At 36.2% G+C, this 26,747-nt stretch overlaps 2 protein-coding genes across 4 annotated transcripts in view; one reads left to right on the top strand and one right to left on the bottom strand.

Moving 5' to 3' along the window:
* Positions 1 to 18,315, top strand: LOC124447531 (centrosomal protein of 135 kDa-like). The gene is made up of 26 exons (XM_046998492.1): positions 1 to 823; positions 1,157 to 1,285; positions 2,229 to 2,444; positions 2,630 to 2,695; positions 2,790 to 2,940; positions 3,410 to 3,474; positions 3,777 to 3,917; positions 5,085 to 5,207; positions 5,855 to 5,950; positions 6,168 to 6,230; positions 6,942 to 7,112; positions 7,914 to 7,991; positions 8,458 to 8,725; positions 9,088 to 9,242; positions 9,440 to 9,495; positions 9,601 to 9,769; positions 10,826 to 10,936; positions 11,806 to 11,991; positions 12,065 to 12,163; positions 12,558 to 12,668; positions 13,165 to 13,218; positions 14,597 to 14,659; positions 15,257 to 15,342; positions 16,328 to 16,432; positions 16,581 to 16,630; positions 17,516 to 18,315. The coding sequence occupies exons 1-26, from the start codon at positions 131 to 133 to the stop codon at positions 17,650 to 17,652; spliced, it is 3,642 nt and encodes a 1,213-aa protein (XP_046854448.1). The 5' UTR covers positions 1 to 130; the 3' UTR covers positions 17,653 to 18,315.
* LOC124447532 (transient receptor potential cation channel subfamily A member 1-like) overlaps positions 18,141 to 26,747 on the bottom strand; it is a 10,240-nt gene continuing 1,633 nt past the window's right edge. For 2 of the 3 annotated variants that reach the window (XM_046998493.1, XM_046998494.1), the window contains exons 3-8: positions 26,381 to 26,671; positions 24,320 to 24,567; positions 22,758 to 23,280; positions 20,995 to 22,044; positions 19,983 to 20,039; positions 18,141 to 19,491 (exon numbers count right to left, since the gene is read on the bottom strand). In XM_046998493.1, coding sequence (XP_046854449.1) covers positions 19,073 to 19,491; positions 19,983 to 20,039; positions 20,995 to 22,044; positions 22,758 to 23,280; positions 24,320 to 24,567; positions 26,381 to 26,671 — 2,588 coding nt within the window. In that variant the 3' untranslated portion in view covers positions 18,141 to 19,072. The remainder of the gene's footprint in view (positions 19,492 to 19,982; positions 20,040 to 20,994; positions 22,045 to 22,757; positions 23,281 to 24,319; positions 24,568 to 26,380; positions 26,672 to 26,747) is intronic. The other variant, XM_046998495.1, reaches the window with a different exon arrangement.

Here is a 26,747-nt window from a genome sequence, read left to right on the forward strand (position 1 = left end):
CTGATTTTGCCGTCGATAAGATAAACACACAAGAATATGTTGTTGATTTTGTAAAATCCGTTGTAAAACACCACTATGGCACTCTAAGGTATGCATAGAATACAATTAACTTAACTGTACTGGATGTAAAATGGCCGATCGTAAGTTCACAAATTTGAGAAAACGCTTGGATCAACTCGGGTACAGGCAAGCATTGGGCATCGAATCGGTGCCTCTCGTGGAAAAATTATTCACAGATCTTGTGCACACAACGGAAAGTTTGAAAAATTCCAAAATCCAGTTGAGTAAACGCGATAAAGAACGGACCGTGTTCGAGGAAAACGCAGAGCCTTACAAAAGCGATAACGCGAAACTCGTTCGTGAAAATAACGAGCTGCACGTTCAGTTGATACGAGCCAACGAGGACAGTGAACAAACAATCAAAGAACTCAAAAACTCACTCAGGAAGTTAGAGCATGAAAATGCTGATCTCAAGTTTTTAAACACGCAGTATGTACACAAAGTTAAGGCCCTAGAGAAAGATTCCGGCGAGAAAACCATCAGGATCAGCGAGTTGCAAGAAAAGAACCTTCATGCTGTTGTGGAAACGCCTGGTGGTAGGAAGAAGCAGATACCTACAAGAAGACAACGTATGGACATAAAAAACACTTTGTTCAACAGTAAGGGGTCATCCAAGAGCACTGTTGTTGGTTCACCTGATCCTTATGTTGCGGATCTATTGAAAGTCGCCGATGGTCGACTGGAAGAAATGGATGTTAAAATAAAGGAACTGGAAAATGAAAGAGAAGCAATGGATAGAAGAAATAAAACACTTAGGAAGCAGGTATCTTCTTTTTTGTTTTCACTTGGGTTAGATTTGTAAGCCGGAATTTGTTTTTTAAGTTGGTATTCATGTGTTACGCACTTTCTCAAATCCTGTTACATGTGTTATCTGTGTTACAGGAGTTCAAATCCATATGATATCATATGATGTAGAAATTGGGTGGGCTTTTGCAATTTTGAGGTCCTATATTCTTATATGCATGTTATAATCCATGGTTCAAACAATGAATTTCACAGGAACTAAATATAGCAGAATCATGCAATGAAATGACAAGGGATTATTTATTAAGACGAATTTTGCACTGTGTTTTGATATTATTATTTACTGTTTTAGGTGGAACATAGGGACAAAGAAATTGTTAGACTTGGGCGTTTGCTTGAGGGTGGTCGTCCCATTCATGCCGTGATGAAAGATAGGAAACAAGACAGCAGTGAAAAAATTGTGGCACATCTAAATGTTCAGGTAAATGCATCCCTTGAAAGAAAAAAAATTAAGCATTTTACAATTAGGTGAGCTTCAATCTAGAAGGACATTGCTTTTAAAGCAAATTTTGACATTGTGATAACATAGTTAATATATTTGCATATCACAAAGTTATTGGATATTCAAGATTTTTGTTATAAGTGGAATATCAAAGCAATAGGAAAGTTTTTATGTGTTTCATTTTTTTTTGGGATATTTTGGCTAACCTGATCAACATTTCGTGAACTTTTCACATTAAATTTAATTAGAAAAGAATGAACTTTCTCTTAAACATATTAAAAGAAGGTTTATGAACTAAGAATTATATCTTAAAGCTCTAACACGTAACTAATCTGTTGAACACATCAACATGTTGCTTGGTTCAAGGATGGAACTAGGATGATAAAGTAGAGGGTGTGTTTTTGTTTTTGTAAGATGGTTTCAATCTAGTTTGAACTTGATTTTGGTCCCTCATTTGTGTGGATTTTTATGTGAATCTAGCCAAGACTAGAGGAGGGGAGGGTGCACACCAAACTGCACCCCATCCCCAAAATCATCTACGGCTTGGTTGACCACAAACTCTCTTTTAGCTACTGTCAAGAACATTTTCAGGTGCTTCTATAAGGAAAGAACAGTTTTATGTACTACATTGCTTTTAGAAAAGCTCATATAACTGAAATTCGATTTCTTCTGTGCTCAATATCCAGTGTTGTGTAGCTATCTAATACTCGGCTTCATCTTGAAAAAGATGTTGTGTTGTTTTATGTAGTGTACTTAACATAAATTTTGGTCTACCTGTTTTTGTGTACAATAAACTTGTGAATCTAAACTTCTAGCTGCGTGACAAACTCAAAGACAGTGATTTAAGACTGCTATTTGATACCAAGAAAACTGTTTAAAGATGAGATGAAGCAAAACGACTTCTTAATCATACTTTTATCAGGTTGACTATCTCCAACAAGCTAACAAAGAGTTGGAGCAGAAAATTAAGGAGTTCTCGTACTCGAAGGACGATTTAAGATCACGTGTTAAAGACCTCGGCGATGAAAACGAAATGCTTCAACTGAGAATCAAGAAACTGGAAAAGAAAAAGCATGCTGCTGAAGAACAGAGAGATAAGGTCGCCGCCATTGCTGTGCAGGATGCTGATGATTCGAAGGTACTGCTTCTGTTATATTTTTTGTTTTACATGTTAATTTTGGTGCATGAAAATCGAAGAGTACTCTATGGAATAAACTTTCACGCAAGTCAAACTCAATGTTGGCAACTGAATGAAAAGGTTTTTTTAGTTTTGCTCATGTTATTTTAATTACTTTATACTGTTCTTCATCGTACCAATTTAAGAATGAATTGAGAGAAGTTACCATGGAACTTGAAAGTTTGAAAAGAGAGATTGCTGAGCTAAAAAAGGTTTGTAAATGAATTGCTATGTTTCCGTATGGTTAAGTGTCCGTTTAAAGATGCTGAAACGAATTATTTGGTGTCATGTATATTTTATCTACAGGAAAGACAGCGTTACATGGAAGAGTCCGAAAAACTTCAAGAAGCTTTGTCTGCTATTGGTGAGGAGAAAGACAATCTGGAGAGAACGCTGGAGGATTGTGAGGAAGAAAAAATACGTTTATCCGAACGCAATGCCAAACTGGCTGATTCAGGTACTTCACTCGCATACGTTCGACGTTTGTTGTTCCATTTTCATGACTCGATTTGCAAACGCTGTGAACTTATCGTGAATGAATTCAAAGAGATGGTTTCGTTCATCAATCATGGATCGTGCGCAAGGCCTGAACGAAAAGCAATTTAAAATTGCTTTGTTGAATTGCATATTAGAAAATGTTCATCATTGCACATTTCAGTTTTATATTTGTGGTCAGAATTGATACATATCTTAGTGTTTTCTGCAAACACTATGATTACATGATGTTTCAGTACGAGGCTGTAGACAGCCTCGTTCGGCTGCTTATTGACAAAGTAATTCAGTGAATAGCAAATCAGATTATTTTCCGTTATGTTATTTCAACGTGTTCTCGGCCTTTTGCCTTTAACTTCAAATTGGTTAAAAATCGTGTAATTTCAAAGAAGAATTGTGTGTTTGCCCCAGCATACGGTACGTTATCTTTTCAGAACGTGAACTTTTAGTTAGTATGGAAAAATTGCAATCCAGATCGTCACCGAGCAGGAAGGCTAAGGTAAGATTAAAGATTGTACACGACTAACCGATAGTCGTTAGTTCGTTTATAACCAAGTTCCGGCCTTTGAAATTGTTGAGAAGGAATTATTTCTCATGTGTCTCATGTTTTAAATTTTTCTACCTACTGCGTCACTATTCAACGAACTCTGGTTAAAAAATGCTCATAATATTTTTCATGAAATTTGTACTCCCAGCAATTTTTTTTCGATATCTAAGATTGTAAATTTGGCTTACACGTTGAATTAAGAGTCCTGCTGAGACAATGTGACGATGTCAAAATTGTATCTCTTTTCTCTATAGTCTCCTACAAAACACGAAAGCGTCGTAAAATCCTTGGAGAAGGAGCTTGACTATTACAAGCAAGAATGCTCATCGCTACAGGAATTAGTGAAGAAGAAGCTTGTAGATTCCAGTGTGGGTACGCCGAAAAAGAAAGGAAAGGTACCGATGTTGTTTAATGGCAATATTGCAAGGAGTGTAATGTAATGTTGTCCGTGTGAACGTAATTTTCTGATTTGTTGAAGTTTCAAAAAATGGAGCTCAGGAAAACGTGTATTTTGCATGCTATAGCTACATTCACCGTGCATACTTTACATTTAGCGTGCATGCTGCACATGCAACGTGCATGTTATTCACCATGCATGTTACTCATTCCCATACATGTTACACATTCACCCATACATGATACACATTGACCATGCATGTTATACATTCACCCTGCATGTTATATATTCACCATGCATGTTACACTTTGACCATGCATGTTATACATTCACCCTGCATTTTATATATTCACCATGCATGTTACACATTGACCATGCATGTTATGCATTCACCCTGCATGTTATATATTCACCATGCATGTTACACATTGACCATGCATGTTATACATTTACCCTGCATGTTACACATTCACTATACATGTTATACATTCACCGTGCATACTTTACATTTAGCGTGCATGCTGCACATGCAACGTGCATGTTATTCACCATGCATGTTACTCATTCCCATACATGTTACACATTCACCATACATGATACACATTGACCATGCATGTTATACATTCACCCTGCATGTTATATATTCACCATGCATGTTACACATTGACCATGTATGTTATACATTCACCCTGCATGTTATATATTCACCATGCATGTTACACATTGACCATGCATGTTATACATTCACCCTGCATTTTATATATTCACCATGCATGTTACACATTGACCATGCATGTTATGCATTCACCCTGCATGTTATATATTCACCATGCATGTTACACATTGACCATGCATGTTATACATTTACCCTGCATGTTACACATTCACTATACATGTTATACATTCACCATGCATCTTATGCATTCACCATACATGTTACACATTCACCATGCATGTTGTACATTCACCCTGCAATTTATACATTCACCATGTTAGCTATACATTCACCATGTACGATACAAGTCATATATTCACCATGCATGTTATACATTTAACATGCATGTTATACATTTACGATGCATGTTATACATTAACCATGCATGGTTGAAATCAATTAATCGTTTTCTAGCTTTTGATTGAGAAAATTTAGTTTTTCTATATACAGACCGATGCAAAATGGCAGGGCATGCTTAGAATCATGGAAGAGGAGCGAGATTTTTACAAGACTGAGTATGAGGCATTACGCAAGAAAAAAGCGTCAGGAAAGTCACCAACTGGTAAAGAAAAGGTACAGAAATATTTATCTAAGTCATTTGTTTTCTTGATGCGTGAAAATCAATCGAAAAGGAGAACTCAAGCTGCATTATGTTATTGCCCTCGGTATATGTAGTTTCTCAGAGATCAATGGTGCATTTTCATGTCGACATTTTTCAATACTTGAGCAATAAGACGAACACGGTTTCTCGTGGTGTTGTAGATTTCAGGCGTTATCACCATAGTAATACAACAAAACATCTGTGTATCAGAACCTTAGATTTTTCACGCTTTGCTGGTTCGAAAATGATAGTTGCTTATTGGAAAGCAATTTGAACCTAACATGTTCTTAAAATCAAGCTCTTATGTACGAACTTTTGTTGTATTCATTAATAGTACAATATCCATATCGTCTTGTAGCCGTTTGATATTGTAAGAGCGTCGCGCGACCGATTTGTATCACCAAAGTCGTCTTCCTTCTTGTCTGAATCACGTTTCGACGATTTCATCTTTCAAGATTATATAACATTTAGCAATATCGTCTCCTATCCTGATGATATCCGTTATATTCACAAATATTAACGTGCCTGCCTTTTTTCAAATGCTCAAAGATGAATTGCAAGTAATTTTATAAGACTGTTCGTAAAGTGGTTTATCATGTTATGCTTTTGACGGATATAGTCATCATCAAACAGTGCAAACGAAGTGGCTCGATTGAAAAGGGAAAAGAACGATCTACAGGCATTATTAGAGAAGTTTGAAAGACATCTTGCCGATGTATGTGCTGCTTTTTTGTTTATTGTCAATGTTAAATGTACATAATTTTATGTTTTCGCTTTGCTTTGGGGGAGTGTATATTTGTGGATACTCCGGGTTAGTTACGTACTCCATGGGTGGTAATGTAAAGAAGATATTTTTTCGAAGTTTCATGTAGCAGATAGATCTACCTCCTGTATTTTGTCAAGTTATTGTTTGAATTTATGACTTTGTACAGATCCAGGAAAATGTCAAAAACGTTGTCAATGATCGCGATAGTGTACAGTTACTTTATGAACAGGTATAGTTTACATCCGTGAGAGTAACAAGTTAACGAGATGTACGAGAAGGAATTTCTCTGAGTGTAGCCCTTTGCAATCAAACTACGATAGTGTTCAATTACTTTATGAACAGGTACAGTTTACATCCGTGTAAAGGTGCGTGTAGAGGTGTGAGTTCAAATCTCGTCCAAGTCACATGTTTTTCATGTGCATATAAAAACCGTGTTAGAGATGACTTGTTCACTAGTTGTACGAGATAAAGCTCTTGAGAATGCGGCCTTTTTCAATCAAACTAAGGCCTGTTTCTAACGTCGCATTTTACATTCGCCGAATGCATTAAAGACAAAAGAAAATGAGATAAAATTCCTTATTATCTTTTGTTTTGAATGCATTCGACTCATGTAAAATGCGACGTTTGAAACGGGTCTAAATCGCGATGACATTTTTCGAACGTTGTGATGGCTTTGACCGTTTTACATTTATAGTTTGATGTGGGAATTTTCATAGCCAGCCAATTAAAGGTTTTTACTGCATGGGAGCTTACACGTGAACTTACACGTGAACACCACTAGTAATGCTTGCTGGAGAACTTACGCACTACTTTTTACGAGTTTACATGCATGCAGGAGTTCTTAATTGATGCTCACATGTATGATTCAAACGTCGAACGTATAATGTACGTAGTCGCCAATCGTATCATATTTGCAGATTACGTGGATTGTTTTTCTTAGGCAACGGAAGAAATTCAGAGATTGCGGCGTCAAGTGACTCGATCCAGATCTTCTTCTCCTTCACGAACCGTATCAACAATCCTTTCACGCGTTGAGGCAGAACGAGATGAAGCTATAGCTGATCTTAGGAGAGCTGCAAACGAAGTCGAGTCATTGCAAGAACAATTGAAGGTATATGCAGTGAAATGTGATTAATTTGCATAAAGACATGTCGATTCAGTCACGCAGTCATTTGGATTCATTCTCACACACATATGGTCAAGTTTGCACAGTCATTTGGATTCATTTACACACAAACTCATGGTCAGGTTGCACAGTCATTTGGAAACTTTCGCACACACATATGGTCAGGTTGCACAGTCATTTGGATTCATTCACACACACACATGGTCAGGTTGCACAGTCATTTGGAAACATTCAAACACACGTATGGTCAAGTTTGTGCAGTCATTTGGATTCATTCTCACACACATATGGTCAGGTTGCACAGCCATTTGGATCCTTTCACACATGTATGGTCAAGTTTGTGCAGTCATTTGGATTCATTCTCACACACATATGGTCAGGTTGCACAGCCATTTGGATCCATTCACACACATATGGTCAAGTTTGTACAGTCATTTGGATTCATTCTCACACACATATGGTCAGGTTGCACAGCCATTTGGATCCATTCACGCACATATGGTCAAGTTTGCACAGTCAGTTCGATTCATTCTCACTCACATATGGTTGAGTTTGCACAGTCATTTTCACATATATAAGTAGTAAGTTGCGCATTCACTTGGATTTATTCTTATACATATGATCTCCGTGAGTTTTTCTTGCATTAATAAAAGAACTTCCTATATTTGCGTTTTATGATTTCCTACATTGCGTTTTCTTTTAGTTCTACGCTTTAATAACATTTCAATATGCTGTTGATTTTCAGATACTTCACTTTATTATCTTAAGAAAATTTTATTGGCTTAGGTCAGAACTGATAGTGCCGTGTCAGAACGAAGACGACATCAACAAGACATCGCAGGCTTGGAAAACGTTCTCGAAAAGGTTCTACTGACGACCATGTTTCGCCATGGCATTTAATGTAATCTCTTTTGAGTTTTTGAGTCTTCTCAAAACTCTAGATGAAATTTTAATGTTCGACATTGGTCTAGAATTTTGCATTATCATTCATAGGATTTTGAGTTTTTCCTATGTATCAATTTATTATGTATATGTGAAAATGTTTAGCGGAGAAGAAATATTGGCAATACGTTCTTCAGGAGACATTTATTTTCATAAATACACATATCCAGTTTTTATTGAAGTCAGTTAACTTATTGGCAAAGGCTTGTTATTTATGGGTGTTTTTTCCTCGTGAGATGTATGGAAATGCATCAAGTGCTGTTTTCTTAGGTTATGTCAAGTAACACGGCTTTTTAGTCAAGCTTTTTGTCGTGAAATTTGTGCCTTAGGAAACTTTACGTATTTATTTTTCCCAAAAAGTTTGTTTTTCCTCGTCTTTGATGCGTAGGTAGAAAAGGACAAGCGAGATGCGGAAAGCAAAATCGTCTCCTTGAAAGGCAAAGTGTCAGAGCTGGACGAACAGCTTCGGCAAACATCGTCAAAGTTCGTATCATGCCGTGATACAACACTCGAGAAAGAGGCCGAGGTGAACAAGATGAAGTTGATTGCAGAACAAGCTGAAAAGTCTGTTGAAGATTGCCAACGACAGTTAACAAAAAAGAACAACGAACTTCGCGAAAATGATGAACGATTAGATGATTTAGAGCAAAAACTTGGTAATGATATTTAGAGAAACCATCGTACTTGAAAGCGATGGTCTTTTTCTTGCTCCGTTATTGTTCTCTTCATGGTGCAACTGTCTTCTCTTGACCTGAATATAATTTAATTAATTGAAAGCGAAAGTGCTTGGACCATAACGAAACAATATGAATTGATTTATTTGGATAATATGCCAACATAAGATGAACTTATAAACAAGAACATTTGGCGATAATTTAAAAGTTGTGCATCAATGTTGTTCGCTCTCAAAGTTTTTAAACAATAATTCCAAAATTTCAGAAAAAACGAAAGTTTTATGCTGTTTATATATACGCAGGTCGAACAATATGTTCAACTATCATTTCATTTGTGCATCTAGATGACGTAGAAAAGGTGAACTCTGCTTTACGTCAAGATGTTGCTAAGCTTCGTGGTACAATCAAATCTCTCGACATTGAAAAAGATAACCTGCAACAACAGGTGGACGAGAAAACGGAGCGACTGATGGCCTTGGATGCTAGACGCATCAAACAGGTTAAAAAGAAAACTGCATTACATACGCTAATTCAACGTGCTGCGACAAATAAGCAGTGCTTGCCGTCCTCCGTCAATTTTTTTTAAAAAAGAAGTTGATCATTGTAGCAAAACTGTTTGTATACATGTGTAATTGAATGAAGTCATTTATTTTCAACTCATTCGTTTTATTTTGCTGTCATTTTTGATGTGTTTAGGAAAAAACTGAAACTGAACTTCATCTAACTATTGATGACCTAGAAGCGAAATTGCAGTAAGTTTGTCTTCTCTACAAAAGCTTTGAGAAAAGTTGCAAGCTACGACGAGCGAAATGTGTTGAAAATAACTTGGTTTGTTATAACTTATATTACTTCTATAGGCATGCTCTCGCAGATGGCAATCAGAAGTTGAGAGAGATAAAATCTTTGAAACGTGATTTAGACAAGAAGGAAGACGACTTGGGTGAAACAACTCGATTGCGCGACGCTGTTACAAGGGAGAACAGAAGAGTACAGGATGATCTTCTCACAATGACTGCTGAAAATCAAGTAAGTAGTTTGAATTAGATTTGGATTGAATGCCCACTCAAAAGCAAAGTTGACAAAACAACTTCATGGAATTTCTCGAAGTTCTCGCCTTTTCGGTTTTTGACCTTCGTGAATATATTTGCTGTGTATAATTGCCATTTATTCGTCTGCACACGCTTGTTGTGACTTCATCTCAAGTATTTTCTTTGTATTCACAACCTATTTCCCTCATCCCTGTGGGAAATGACTGCGCTGCATTTTCCCATTATTTTATATGCCTATGCCAATCAATGGATTGCATGCTGTACAAATACAACTGCCATCTCTTGGTGTGTGCTATATATGCTTGCTAATAAAGTAAGATTACTCTATTTTTCTTTGTACAATCATTTTAACTTAAGAGTTTTTCTAATGTTCCAAGAGATACACCAGCATTTTTCAATACTGTGATACACAGTATCCGAGTTGGAATGTACTTATATTCCGTATTTTATTTATTAAAGCTTCTTTTGAGTTGCGCTCTTTCAAAAGTGTTTGTTTGCAAATTGATGTATAGTAATAGTAAATGTCTTTGTGTGGCAACATCAAATATTGTTGCAAATAAAGATTTTTTAAACGGTAAATTATAGTTCTAACAGTTTTAACCGAGTCTTTACACATGAACATGTAGATGAACTGTTGAAAGTTTCACTGGTTTTCAAATTGCCATTGTACTGTCTTCTTCAACACGCATGTCCGAGTAAAGGAATTCGCCTCCCAATCGTCCACGATATTCAACTATGTATGACTAAAGCATTTCTTTTTTTAGTCGCTATTTTTTTCGTATGACCTCTTCAAATATTGAGCTTCGAGTAAATTTTGAAAATTGGTGCACGACTCGTAATAAGGGGTGGGGTGGTGGATCTCTTTAGATTTTCAGAGCTTCTGATGCTGTAGTCGTCCAATCGTGTAAATTCTCAATAAGATCAACGTCCTACATTGACATGTCTTTTGCATGTACCTTGGCATTTTCTTTATCTTGAGGTATTTTGAGAGCATATTTGTAGCGAGCTGAACTTTGTGGGGTTTCTTTTCCAGGCAGTGCATCAAGAATTAGAGCAATCGTTGCAGGAGCAAGAGACTCTTAAAATGCAGATTGGAGATTACATGGCTCAAGTAGCAAGATTTGAAGGTTTATTGGCACAAAAGGTGAAATTTCTTTCCATGCACTGATATCTACTTTTGCTCTAAAAAAAGCTTTGATTGATCTGTCAGTATTTATTGTTCGCAGATGTTATAAAAACATCATCTTCAGGAATTAGCGAAACGCAAAACAAGGATAAGTTAAATACAAAGTCCTTTGTACATACATACTCCATGACGTGGAACTGAAATATCCAGCTGCATTTATTGACAATTCTAGACTTGAACAACGGTTACAAAAAATAAATGAAGAAATGTTTTGCAAATAACAACTTCTTAATCTTTTGTGTTGCTGACAAAGTTACTTTGTAGCTATTTAACTTATCTTCGTTTTTAGTCTCATTTCCTCCTGAGTATGATCGGTGGCGGATCCATTATTCGTCAATTAAATTATAGCTGCCCAAATTTGAATTCAAAGTACTTTCAGAAAAATGCTATTGGTTTTGAATTTCTAAAGTATATAATTTAACCAATGAACTTGTGTCTAAGGGCTTAGAAATGTAATTATATTCCAAAATGTGCTACTATAATTTATTTTGTCTTACCCTAGATGTGTCTCTGGGTAATGGGTATGATGTCATTTTTTACTTTAAATAATGGGAAATGTAGCTGGTTTTATTGAGCAGACGTAACTTCGTATAAAACAGTTCAATGAGGAACCTTGTTGTTCAGCATGCATTGTATCCACTACATATTATCAAAGTAATGATGTCTGTCTGTGTGATTTATTTACACGTGCAACACTGCGTGTTGTGGGATTTATTTACGCTTGCAACACTGCGTGTTGTGGGATTTATTTACGCGTGCAACACTTGCGTGGAACATAAAACTCTTCAGTTGACAGCGTGTTAACGTTTGTATACATACGATTGCAGGATTTAGAAAAAGAGGAATTACTTGAGCAGTTTCGTGCTTTGAGTAGCGAGGCAGAAAAGCTTGTGACGGATGCTCGCGTTTCGGAAGTGCAAGTGAACAATTATAAGACGGAGTTATCACAAAAGTTGCACGAAGATTTAGAGTTAAAAGAGCGTTTGAGAGGCGTACAAGTTGAGTTGGAACAGGTTTGTATTGTTCGAGATGTTTTTCGGGGATACATAATCAGTTTCCACAAAGATTCGTGCTTCATTCTTGTAGAGGATTGTGAACGAAAAATCCTACGAAATACAGATTTCGAACCTTACAAAATCTTTGCAAGTTATGGAGGAGCAATTGCGTCAAGCCGATGAAGAGAAGGTACTATAGCAACTCGAAAATATATTTTACATATATGGTACAATTGTACGAAACATATTTTGTGTGGTATGTTCCTACCATGCTACTAAATACGTACAATACGTCATTAATTCATGGTTGTCACCCGGATTTTATCGAAATGAATAAGTCTTTCAACATACCGGGATTTATATGTGTTAAGTCTTATGCTGCAACGGGCAATTTCAACCATTAAACTGTATACGTGTGTGGATAAGATGGTAAGCAAGTTACATATATTGCTTCAAAAAGTATAGCTACTTTTTTACTTAATATTGAAATATTTGCCGATTCTAACTGTAAATGGCTTATCGAGTTATGCTGCTATCACACTCTACTTTCCATCCATCATCATGACCACTGTTTCTGTGTATAGGAAGGCTTGCTTGCCGATTTAGCCGCAGTTCGTGAGTTGTGTGTTAAACTTGATCAGATGAGAGATTCATTATCCAAACAACTTACCTCAAAATCCATGGACAAGGAAGAGGTGATTGAAAATGTCGCTAGATTGTGGACTATTTGTAAATGAAGTAAAATGCTAACTTTTCTAAATGCACATTTAATATAAACGACAAGTTTTTTGAAAATAGACATGTTTCGACATCTCATGATGCCATCTTCAGTATGAGTAAAATAATAGGTGATACAAGGTTTATATAAAAGTATAACTTTTATAACTTTTATAACTTTTATATAAACCTTGTATCACCTATTATTTCACTCATACTGAAGATGGCATCATGAGATGTCGAAACATGTCTATTTTCAAAAAACTTTCGTTTATATTAAATGTGCATTGGCAATAGTGCTTTTACGAAATTATGGAAACATTATTTTCTAAATGCAATGGCAGCGTGAAAAAATACATCATTCTACATTAAATTGGTGAATGTCAAAGCCCAGCGAAATTCGCTCGTAGTTTCAATTGCATACTGCAAAAGTGCGGTGCACAGTTGATTTATCTTCTCTGTATTATGATTTAGCTGCAACATATGGTCAGTGATGCTCAAGAAGAAATTGATGCACTTAAAACGCAGGTGTGTACAACGTAATTCTTTAATGATTTCATTGCTGTTTTATGTATGTATATATCGATATAAAAAGCATGGCGGCTTTTTATGATGTTCTGTACATGAATCCAAAAAAGGAGGGCTTTGAACATTTGCCTCTAATCATTTGACGTATTTTATCGTATTTTATAAAAACGAAAGGTGAGATAAATCGTCTGTCATGTTATCTCTGTTGAAAAGAAGGAAAGTTTGATCCTGATGCTCATTGGAGACTGTAGCTCATAGATATAATAAAACCAGATTGGTGACGAGTGTGACGTAATATAAGACTTATTAAGACGGCAGCGTGACATTCATGATAAATCCAAGATGGCGCGAGAACCGGGCAAAAAACTTGGGGCTACTATTAGGCAATTGTTGTTTTTCGCAGTTTACTTCGTTTCAGTGTTTTCAAACTCCTCCAATCAAGTTTTATTGGAAACAAAGCGTTATTAATAATGTTTTGAAGTCACATTGGACAATTATTATTGAAATACGGGCTACAAATAACGCTTGCGAAGTGTTTATGTAAATTGGTCGTTTGGTTGTCTCGAGGCGTTTGTCCACCAAAATAAACGAAGAAGTAAATTGCGAAAACATCAATTGCCCTAGAGTAACTCTATGTTTTTTGCCCGGTTCCCACGCCATCTTGGATTTATCACGGATGTCACGCAATATGGTGGCTCGTCAGCAATCTTGACCTACTATATCTATGCTCGTATCTATGATGTAGATGCATTCGCCATTTTCTTCGTAATTGTGGGTTTTAATCATCTATATTCAGTTAGAACGAAGTCTGATCGCTAATCGCTAATCCAAACCCGATATTAAAGCCTGATTTTTTTATTTTCTTTTACATGCACGAGAAGAGAGATTTTTTGATTTCCTGCAATCTGATTGGCTGCAGCAGCGGCAGCTTTTTACGATATCTTGACCGTGGTCCAAAAGTGATATTTTTTGCGATGTATTCGTTTATTCGTTTAAAAAGGGAAATTTAAATTTTTAAACTTGATTTAAAAGCGATGTAAAAGAATTGTTGAATGTATTTAGACGGTAGTCGTCATAGCGAGAATGAATTTTACTATTCAATTTTAGGCTCAACACAAGCTGCATCAGCCATGCAGATTTGCAAATTTCTTCGTGATAAAATAAAAAAAAACAACAAATATGTTGTTTACGGTTTACGTCGGTCCATACTTTAAAGTATTTTCACTCGACTTTCGACCTCGGGCCGCTTTTGAGACCTCGACATCGTGAAAGTCTTATTTTGTACGGACCTACCAGCCGGTAAATAACATATATGTATCTTAAGTTTGTATTGAAAGACATGCTACTTTCCTTCCTAGAACTGAAAGTTTTCTTTTAGGTTTTTCATGAGAAATCTAACGTAAGAAGTCTCGAGGAAGTACTTTCTGCGACAAGAAATAAGGTGATTATGTTGTAATGTTGTCATCACTGTTGTATTTGCTCTGCGCTCTGCTTTACTTTAAGCCTTTTAATTTTCGTATTCCGTTAGCAATTTCTTATTTGTAACATGCTTTTTTCCATGAATACCTTGATCATATGTCTTTTTTTCAGGAATACGTTGATCATATGTCTTTTTTTCAGGAATACCTTGATCATATGTCTTTTTTTCAGGAATACCTTGATCATATGTCTTTTTTTCAGAAATACCTTGATCATATGTCTTTTTTTCAGGAATACCTTGATCATATGTCTTTTTTCCATGAATACCTTGATCATATGTCATTTTTCTAAGAATACCTTGATCATATGTCTTTTTTTCAGGAATACCTTGGTCATATGTCTTTTTTTCAGGAATACCTTGATCATATGTCTTTTTTCCAGGAATACCTTGATCATATGTCTTTTTTTCAGGAATACCTTGTTCATATGTCTTTTTCCAGGAATACCTTGATCATATGTCTTTTTTCCAGGAATACCTTGATCATATGTCTTTTTTTCAGGAATACCTTGACCATATGTCTTTTTTCCAGGAATACCTTGACCATATGTCTTTTTTCAGGAATACCTTGACCATATGTCTCTTGAGGAAAAGCTTGACGAAGTTGATAGACTCAAGTCCAGGCTGTCGACCTCTGATAACGAGAAGTATGAAACACCGTAGGCTTTGAAATTACGAGCTTACTATCCGTACTGGCGTAAACAGCCCGCAAAATTAGTCCTGCATGCTATGCAAATTTTCTTTGTCCACTCGCTGAAAAAATAATAGATTTGAAAATAAATGCGAATGGTAATGAAATAATGCTCTGATATTTACGACCTGGAAATCATACATAAGAAATCGTCTGCATAAAAAAATCACTTGATGGAAAAGTCGGTAGTAATCCCGTGTTCTGCAAGTACTTACTACAAGCACGTAAAATTGATTTTGAGCATATGTTTTCTATTTCCATTACACTTGTATGTACAGTCAAATACAAGTGATGTGTCATTGAACCAATGCCTTTATTTACCAATCCCCTTGTGTTGTCCGCGCAACGCGGAGGTATAAAATGGTCACGCAATTTTTACTCGACGTTTTTTTAAGTGTGAAAAATTGTCACGGCCACCAGTCGAAGAAGACTAGAAGTAAAATATCTAAGAACGCATTTCTACGAAATCAGCACTCCTTGCGTGAAAATATTTTCTGATCAAAACAATATCGCTCTACGCAGCGTGTCAAATGCTTGCCACAGTAACTATAATGGAGGATTTAAAACATTGTTGGAGTCACGTGATGTTAGTAACTGGAAAAGTTCCTCGGAATTCGTCAATGTTTATATTACCTCAGGGACTTGTATGTTTCTGTATCTTTTACCACTTTCATGCTGATAGAATGAATGATGTTTTCATCGACAGCGAATGTGTTTTATGTAAAAATACACTATATTTTACGATTCAAACATCATTTCGTAAAAACTTAAATGATGCTCTTAGATATTCCCATGGTGCTCGCGGTAATTACTAGCGAACAGCAACTTTGCATTTTGCATTGGCGTCACTAGTGATACATAATAGAAAACTTTTTTACCTCAAAACTCGTATAGAATTCTCTGGCAAATGGCTAAAACAGCTACATGTGTTATTTTCACAGATTTCTACAGAAGCAAGAACTGGAAAGCCTGCGAAGCACCTCAGAGAGACTTTCAAATGAAGTCGGTGAATTAAGAAAACAACTCATCTCCGAGAAATACGAAAAGTTAGTCTTCCTTGAAGCCGATGTCATTGAAAGTTAAAGCAGTTTCACTTCCATTATTGCGTAAATGATCCGCCGAGTTGTGCGCATTTGCTAATAGCCTTCGTTAAGATTTCAACGTTAAATGTAAACATTATTATTGTTTTTCTAGAGAGCGAGTTGCTCGAAGGAAATCTGCTCCAGTGAAATCAAGGGAAAAAGGTATGTTATTGCAGTATCACTAACCATCTTTGACCAGTCCCCCCCTTACATGTTTTCATTTGCTTCACGTTTTGCACCATTAACCAGTTTATTATTTGATAAAGTCTTCAACAGTTTGTTGAAGTAAATATTTACTCATTTCTCTCGGGTAGCTGTCAATTGAGCCTTTCTATTGTGCAGTTTTTCTTTCGGTACGTACTGTGTTTTCGTTTTCGTTAATTTGCATTTGTGCCAATTGACGTTTACAAATGATCAAACATGATTTATCAATGGAATTTCTTCTAAAGCAAAATAAAGTTGCCGGAGTTGTTCTTCATAATTGGACAAAAAACGTGTCTGCCAAAGGAATAAATGCTTTTGTCAAAGTTAAGCTTTTGCAAAGGAATAAATGCTTTTGTCAAAGTTAATCAAAGCTAAGCTTGTGAAAGCATAGCTTTTGCCAAAGGAATAATTTCGACGTTTTGTCAAGGCTAAGAGATGCATGTCAGAGTGTATGATAAAGATTCCGTGTGTTTGCGTGAATGGAATTTAATGTTGATAACATATATTACCTTTGTCATCTTCAAATCAAACAACAACGCGTACTCTTCAAACGAGCGATATTTTACGTATGTACGGGTTCCAAAGTGCCAACATAATTCATATTTTAACTAGTCACAACGAAACTTTGTCCAATCTTGTGTTCATTAGCTGTGCATTCCGACAATAATGAACTATTGATGAAATATGAAAGTCTGTTGACTTCACCTGACCGCTCGTCATGCATGTACACTGGAACATCATATCTTGATGACGCATGCGCGCTTGAAATCACTTCTTTTAATTTCACGTACACACATATACAAACATTGATTTTCGTGATCAAAACTAGTTTCTCATTTTTAGCCATTGGTAAAAGTTCAAAGGATCGACCAAGTCTTTCCAAAACATTACCTCGTGATAGGTCGTCTCCATTATCATTTCAAAGTCACCATCTAGAGTCTGTAATATCGCCCATACATCGCGACGATGAAGGACTGTAGATGTTACATACGTCTTAAAAACAACAACTTTGTGATATCATTTGCTGTTGTTACAAGTCTATCATCGTACAGCTCTCGTGGCCTCAACTATTGGAGTAAGAAGATCGATAATTTGGAGGAGAGTGGGGTCCTCATATTCGTATATTCATGATATGCGGTGTTAAGTTCTTTTGAAATCAATTGTTATCGAAAGATTATGACGTGCATATACGAATATGTCCCCCCTCCCATATTATCGAGTTTGTTACGCCATTAGCCTCAGCGACGTCTTAGACATTGAAATTGCTCATGTGACATGCGACTAAACGTTTTGCTTGTGGAAGATAGGGCGAATTCTTTCCGGTGGAAGAAATCCATGTTTTAAAAAAAGCATGTTCAGCATCTTGTTATAGGACATTATCTTCATGTCGTACAACACAACTTTGATTTTGTGCATTGAAGAACATTGCATATACTTTAGAATTCATTTTAATCTGCTATAGGTCTTATTTGACTTGTCATTTGTAACCAGGTTTTATTAGTTGAAGGTGAACGCTTAAAACTGTTGTCACAAGACATGAATACTTGAGCTAATGTAGCGAAGTTATACTATACGTCTATGTTTTACAGATATTGTTGACCAACAATGTTTATAAAATAAAAACAATTAAACGCGTGCGCTGATTGGTCTGTAGCTGTGTTTTCTCATTATCCTATGCAAACAAATCTGAGCTCAACAAATTAAATAAATCGATCAGTCAAATAGAATTTGCAAATCAATCAGGAATACCTGTTTGACGGAAGTTTAGAACATAGCTGTGTTTGCATTAGCCTGTGCAAACAAATCTAAGCTCGATTAATTAAATCAATCGATCAATCAATCAAAGAGAATTTGCAAATCAATCATGAAAACGTGTTGGTGGAAAATTTAAAATGTTTGTTTCAAATTTGTCTGTTTTGCATTATTGTTGTTTTATGAAAGAAATTAACGATGTTTTTCGTGTTTGAACTGGCTTATACAAACCTCGGCGACGTTTGTGAGAACTCTCGAACAGGTGCAACCCTCGACCTTTGGTCTTGGTCTTGCATTAATCTACTCTTGAGTTCTCCCAAAGTTCTCCTCGATTTGGAAAGGCCCGTGCAAACACAGTAAACATGTTTTATTTCTTAACTGTAAAACATAGGACAACAACAAAACATAATGAAGCAAACGCCTTTCACCACTCGTACGTTATTAGTTACATTCAAAAAAAAACAAAATAAAAGTTCTATTTTGCAACATTGCATATCGTAAGTGTGAAAAGTATTGCTGTTAAGATGGACTGACTAGCTATATTTTTTTCTAAGGTAGATGCTTCGATGCTTCATGTTGCTAAGCAAACTACACATGTCATAGCATACAAAAATTTTAATTCAAGTTAATGGAACGATCGTCAATAGATCATAAGGCTGATTCTGAATCAGAGGAATCAATACTCACTGCATCCCAGTCCTTCACATATGGCAATTGTAAATCCCGTTCATTTTTGCTGAGATCAAACTCGTATGCTGGTTTCACGTTACCCCGATCTTCTAAATTCTCTTTTCTTTCATCTCGTTTTCCACGTCGTCGTGATTTTGAGGCTTCTTCTTGTTCAATTGGTCGTTTCTTTTGCTCACGTTTTCTGACTCTTCGACGTTTCGTTTTTCCATCATCAACTTCATCCGACTGTGAGCCGCTTTTACGGTCGTTCTTTCGTCGGTTTCCTTTCGGTTTCTCTTCGGTTTTTCTCGTCATCCATTCTGGTAAATACTCTTGTAATGATGTAGTGACGCTTCTTGATTCAACTTTCTTGGGAGGTTTGGCTTTACGTTTTGATGCTGTCATAAAAAAGCACTTGAATGGTGAATAGCAAAACAAAGAAAGATTATGTGGAAAATTTGCGAAGTCATGGTTGCTGTTGTTTGTTTTTACTGACGCAATAGAAAAGAGCTGCTATCGCGTTTCAAGCATCCCTCGTTTTGATTCAGAACTTACTCTCGATAGCTTGAGAAAAATACCAATTCACACCATGTGGTGGGGATATCCCACTTATTTAATCATGCTACACAAAGATTTCTGTTAGCACTCGCTGCATAAAGGATGGCATTCTGAAATTTGCATAGCAGCTCATAACAATGTATTTCATTAACTAATTTTAGCGTGTGCGAAAAGTGCACGTTAGCACAAATTGTGCTTTTAGGTAAAAATAGGTATAGATGGTAATAATCCTTTAAAATCACTAGTTATTCCACGCCCTTGTAGCATTCCGTGTTAGTTAGTGGCCTGAAGAACTCCTATGTTATTACATAAAATGGTGACTTCAACTCACATGTGGCCGAAAAACTCTGAGCGTCGATTGCGACATGGCGATGCTGTAAAATTTTCCCTTGAAATAAAAGAAATCTGCTCTTAGTGCGACAGTTTAGTTAAATGGAATAAAAACATCAGGATATTTGGAGCTATATATATATATATATAACCGTACATCCTGTGTCCCAAGTGCAGGAGTTACCATTTTAATATGGTGATAGCCGGGAGGGCACATTGTTATACACTTTGTATATATATATATATATATATACACCCTTACGGACCTTCGTAACCTATATAAAGTAAATGGTTTGAACCCGGGAGTATCGTTACATGTTTGTAAATGTCGATCGTCCAGGTTGGTATAGTCCTGAGAAGGACTGTTTTTGTTGTTGTTCACTGACGTTTCGACAACCTTAGCGGTAGTCATCTTTAGCGTCAAATGACTCTTCAAATGACTCTTCAGATGACTCTGAAGATGACTACCGCTAAGGTTGTCGAAACGTCAGTCAACAACAACAAAAACAGTCCTTCTCTGGACTATACCAACCTGGACGATCGACATTTACAAACATGTAACCTATATAATCGCTTACACATTTTTCTGGACCTGCAGATTTTTGGTATGCTTAATTACCAAAGAAAGATGTTAGATACCAAAGCTTACATGATCAACAATCAAAATAGAAGTATGTGAATGGTAAGTATGAAATTCATATAAAGCAATTTTCTATTTATCCTTTCTCGTCATACATAACCAGCGAAAGGACATCGAAAGAAATTTTCCGCCCTCGTATGTTCAACAAAACTGCTTTGAATATAGCAAATAAACGAAAAACCAATGAATTTCCTAATTTGTGAAAGAGCTGCACGCAAACGTTTTGTGCTCAACTCAACAAAAAATGCATCATTTCTATCCATCATGTTTAGCTATTTCCTTTAGGAAAAACATCAAGCTATTACTGAATTACATAGACATTACTGTAATACTAAGAATATACCTTATGATCTAACAAAGAATGCTCATATACCTGTAGACGATCGACGATTTAGCAACATTTTTATGGCTTGAAGATCATCGAACATTTTGTCGGCCACACGGCACGTATTTCTGAGGTCTACCATGAGCGCATCAAAATCGGAAGTTTTGTCCTTTCCATATATTTTACCGAAACGGTCGTTTAATACTTGATGGGCTTCCATCACGGCCTCGCCAATCTCATTTTGCTGTTCGCGCACGTCTTCATTCTTCTCGATGCTCGTAATTTGCTGAATTCTATGGACCTCGGGACTGCAGTGTTGTTTCATGTAATCCCTGTGTTTTTGTTTTTGTTTTCTTGTCAGGTATCTTTCAGACTCGATGATGTTCATCGCCCTTTGCATGATAGAGTTTGCTACTGCATTGCTGTATACTCGGCTAAATGTTTCGGACAGAAGGGCTATCAATAAATTTAGCGTGACGATGGTCATTGAAGTCACATACATTACAAGAAGTATGTAGGCTATACTTTTGTCGGCAGTTTCCAGACCCTGACGATTGAAATTGTCCCCGATAGCGATCTGAAAAACGCTATAAATCAAATCTGCTGTTTGGTCGTAACCGCGGACGGGGTGCGGAGACGATGCGCCGAAATTTATCCAAAATGAAGCGGTAAATGGAACCATGATTATAATGTACAAAAAAGCCCAATTCACAAAGTCGCCCATCGTTTCCGATAGAATAAGCACCAGTGTGCCGATGCCTCGAATTGGTCGCGTAAATTTGAGCAAACGAAGCCAAACGAATAGATTCATGATGCTCAATACACGCGTATAAACATATCGCGAGGCGCTTGTGTTGATTCTCAAAAACAGAAAATGCGTGATGATGTTTATGACGATGAGAAATAGAACCATCCAATCCAAATAGAACCAAGCGTCGTTAGCATTAAATAGAGTAAGGTTGCGGACTCTTGTCATCTCGTTTTTAACAAATCTCTCTTCTTGAGGCCATCTTGGATGACAGTGATCAAGATCATACTGCAACTTCGTTATTTTCCAATCAATCCATCTTTTTTGTAATTTTCGCGCTTTATACGTTTCTGAAAGTTACAATAAACGGTAAAAAATGATAAATGTCGATTGTTGTATCAAACATAAAGAACACGCAGCGCAATATTTAAATTTACAGATTACGATACAGAAATGATGTATCATTTAATTTTTTGACAAAACTAATGTGGCCTTATAAATTATTGGGTAACTTGAAGTTGAACAAAAACATTATAATCAACATAAGAGGCAGAAGGTGGTTAAGTTTGGGAGGGGAAGGTTAAGTTTGAATGCTGAAGGAGCCACAAGAATGAGGATACCGTCAGAGGCTTCCCATGAAAAGGTTTGAAATGTACCGTCTTAATACTTGCAATGTAAATAAAGCTATTGGAAAATGCCAACTGTATAGTATAGCTATGCTCCGGGCACCCAAAAAACTTTTAACCTTTTCTTTTTGAGCTTTCATTCTCAATCAGAATGTTTAAGCAACAAGAAAAATAACTTTAACTTTATGTTTATATTTACACTAAAGGCCTAAATGTGTTTTTCCTTTATTATCGTGGTCAGTCGTTATGAAGCAATAGAGCATTCTCAAATAATCACAAAAATGGGTAGACGTTTGGTTTGGTTTTTTAGGGGACTTGCTCCCCCTATTTCGCGGTTTTGCAAAGCTTCCCCCCTCCCTGCCTTTGCCCCTATGATGATGATCAGGTCATTATAGTCAAGACGAGGCTGTGTTAGTAGCTGATTAACGATTGCTTACTATAAATTTGCATTCCGATATCGTAAACAGTCATAAGGATTATCATTACACCAAGAGTTATCCTCCATACTTTTGCTGTTATGTCTTTGTAAAGATTATCACTATTTTCTGGTGTACCAATGGCAACTGCTGTCCATGCGATGCCAAAAATTGTATGAAAAATCAGTTGGTACATGTTTGAGAACCGACCATACTGATCCCATTTGATTTGTATAAGCCTTTGCATGACGGGATGCGTAACAACTTCATAGTTAAGTGTAGCAACAGCTGTTTCCAGAGCTGTTCTTGTTGATTTTGTTTCAACTTTCTCCTTCGATGATTCCAGATGCTGGAGATGGTAGAATTCCTCCATTGTTAAAACGTTCGTTGAATGTAGTTGATCGAGTGCTTCAACTGCCAGGTTTGGCAGATGATCAATAAGTTCACATAAAGGCGAGTTCCCTGTTACGTCAAGTAAGCAACATGCTGCTCCTTCGGTAATAAGAATTTTGGCCGTTTTACTTTGACACCATTCTGCAGCCACCTGTAACACATAATTGCGAGAATTTTTCACGGTACAAGTCTCATTGAAAGATTCTGTTTTAGGTAGAGTGTACGTTTTATCGAAATCTGCATTGAAGTGTTTTTTCTTTGAAGCATAGTGGATTGTAGGGCTTGTTAGAGATAAGAAATTTTCAAGGAGATGCTATGCAAGAATATTTTGATGGAGTCCACTCAAAAAAAGCAAAATTATTATAACAAAGTAAAGTTGAAATTATGCAAACATATATCAAAACTGCTTTTGGCCTGGAAAGAAAAACTGACTTGTAACAGAAAGTAAACAAAAAGATATAAGACATAAATGTAGACAAGACATAAATGTAAACAAAAAGGTAGGCATAAAGGTAGACAAAAAGGTACAGACAATAAGATGGACACAAAGGTGGATTTAAATTAGATAAAAAGGTGGATAAAATGGTTTAGATATAGACACAAAGGTACACACGCACAAAGATAAAAAGGTAGAAAAAAAATAGATGAAAAAGTTGATAAATATACAAGAGCGACAAAACGTCAAACAAAAAATTAGAGACAAAGGTGGACACAAAGAAAGACAAAATGATAAATATAAAGGTAGACAAAAAGTAACCACAAAGGTGGAAACAAAGCTGGACACCAATGTAGACAAAAAAAGCTTGGTGGTTAGATCTCGTGAGGATTTTTAAAAAAATGATATTGAGCAGGGGACGCGATCCGTCCAAGAGTACTATCTTTGTTACTTCTTTTACAAACATCTATTTCTATTTCCCTTCTACCAGTTTTGTTGCCTTGACATGCAAATAGTTTTCACGGACAAAGAAGAACCCAAACGAATTGCATCACTGACTGAGTAAATCTTCATCCCACAATTTTTCAAATTTGTCCATGTTCTTAGTGCTATGAGACTGTCATGGCAAGTTAACATATAATGCTTGTCTAGTGCAGTTGGATTGACTCTCATGTACATTCCAATTAGTACTTGCTATTTGACAAATCATCAAACACAAGCGTCTTCTTATTTATCTCAAATGACAGCATTTTACCTGCAACGGAGTTCGCTGTTTTGCATCAGTCGTATCGATATTTGCCTGAAAACTCAACAGCATTTTCAATGCACGAGTAGCGCCGTTTTTTGCCGCATAATGTATGGGAGCCTGAAGCTCACCGTACGTTCTCACATCAATGTCCGCGTTATTGTCGAGTAGAAACTCGGTCATTTCCACAAAATCTACAGCCGCAGAGACGTGCAAGGCACTCCGTCCGTATGAATCTTGCTTGTTGATATCACAACCTTAAAATAAATCGATCAATTTTGTATCGGGTTCAAAGCTTGCAAAAGAGCGTTAGGTCTATTAATTAAAGGTAAATTTACTTCGTTACTTTATACTTAAATGAAAAAAATTGTATTTACTTGTAACGAAGTACAAAATTAGCCAAATATTTACTATTTAACTACGTTCCTTTTATTTAACGGAAAAGAAAAAAAAATGGAAAAGTTGTTTGCAGAAAGCTAACTGTAACTTCTGGAGTATTTTGGCACATTTAGATCTTTCAAAAGCTCGATAATTTAATAAAAAATAGATTCGTAACATGTCCTGAGTCCTGACCTATGATTTCTTCCACAAGAGCTCGTAGCTACTGCAAACTATTTTCCAGTTATTTTGACAGTTTGCCTTCAACACGTTTTGAATACTTGCGCTATCAGGTGATATTTTTTGAACTCATTAATAGCTTACATGTAAAATATTTCCAAAAACTCATTATTACGTATAGCTATATTAAGTCCAGAATGAATTTTTGACTACCCATATTGCATATGTTTTCGTAAATCAACCATATTATATTGTGTTATTATATGCCAAGCGTCACTTTGCCGGTCCATTATTTTCCCGTAATCGACCACGGTCCAAAACGCGTAATTTTACAGTCAAATGTAAACAAACTTCGTAATACAAATAGCAAAACGCAAAATAAACGAAACAAAAAACCATTTACGAATGTGATTCGAAGGAAAAATACTTGGAAACAGTTTAACTATCCAGACGATACAATTTGAAACGATTTATTTTTTATGGACGAAAACTAGAAAAGTGAAAGCCAACCAGTAAAGAACAGCAAGGACGAGAAAGAAAACAAGCTTCATTTCAGGTCAAATAATGCCATATAATAATCCTTTTAATAACCTCGCTCTCTCGATCTTTACTGAGAAATATCGGATCTCTGTCTTTTTGTACAAACCTCGCCCTACGGGCTCGGTCTGTACAAAAACACCTTGGTCCGTTATTTCTCCGTAAAGACCTCCCGTTCGGTCATTAAGGGCTTTATAATACCACATTTCCACCTATCTACTATTATTATTGATTTACGAGAATTTTGGATATTCGATGACAAAAAAGAGTGCTGGTTTTTTTTTGAAATTCGACCTGTGTTTTTTTTTGTTTTGGCAGTGCTTTTACAGTTCTTAAGCAAAAATTTTTCCTTTACTTACGTAAGTTTATAGATCATGTTTTTACGTATACTTAGATAAAAGTTTTCAAGCAATACTTTTACCTTTTACTCGAGTAAAATTTTCATGCGATAGTTTAACTTCCATTTAACTGTAAATCGAAGAGTTACTTTTTACCTTTACTTAAGTACAAAATATTTGTATTTTACGGAACACTGATTGATTGGTAAGGTTTACTTATGAATACATCAACTAAACAAACCTGTGCGTAAAGTTCATAATAGATGATGGTTGATTTGCCAAATGAAAAATCTTATTGACTGTCAGCTTATGCGTTTTGTGACGTTATGCGTTTGAAGCTTGAAGCTCAGTTGGAAAATGCGGAGCGTTGTTTAAGTTAAAAAAACATTGGATCGACCTGTGGAGGATAGCTCATATTGCTGAATGTTTTAAAGCCTTACGAAACGGTAAAACAAACACGATAGCATTAATTGCATGGTTATTATGCACGACTTAAATTTTCAGTAATGTCTTGATAATTTTGGTCGATAGCAGAAATTTTATAACAATGCTATTTTTTCTTGCTGGCTATGTGAGATATAGAGTTGAAAGAGAAAAACCCGTCATCTTTTTTTTTGTATAAATCACACGATCTTACCCAAATCGATGAGGAACTCAGCAATGTCTGTATTCCAGGAGCGAGCAACCTCATGGAAAATTGTCTGTCCATTCACGTCTGCAATGTTGATGTTCGCTCCTCCTTCAACAAGGGAACGTATGAATTCGTAGTTGAATTCATCCTTTGCATTGTTAGAGTTAGAAATTGTTGCGATATACTGTAGAAGTGCCCTATTTCGATCTAAAATACTGCTGTTTTCTTCAGCCAGAGCTGTTTCGCTCAGTTGGTTTTCCACAACTGCCTGTTGGGGTTCATCAACTCTTGACGTACCTTAAATTGAATTGTAAAATTACTCATATACAAACTTTATCATTCAAAACTTTAAAATGAAGTTCGCCTCGTTAGT

Source organism: Xenia sp. Carnegie-2017, unplaced genomic scaffold, assembly GCF_021976095.1.
Source record: "Xenia sp. Carnegie-2017 unplaced genomic scaffold, XeniaSp_v1 HiC_scaffold_22, whole genome shotgun sequence".
Taxonomy (NCBI): domain Eukaryota; kingdom Metazoa; phylum Cnidaria; class Anthozoa; order Malacalcyonacea; family Xeniidae; genus Xenia; species Xenia sp. Carnegie-2017.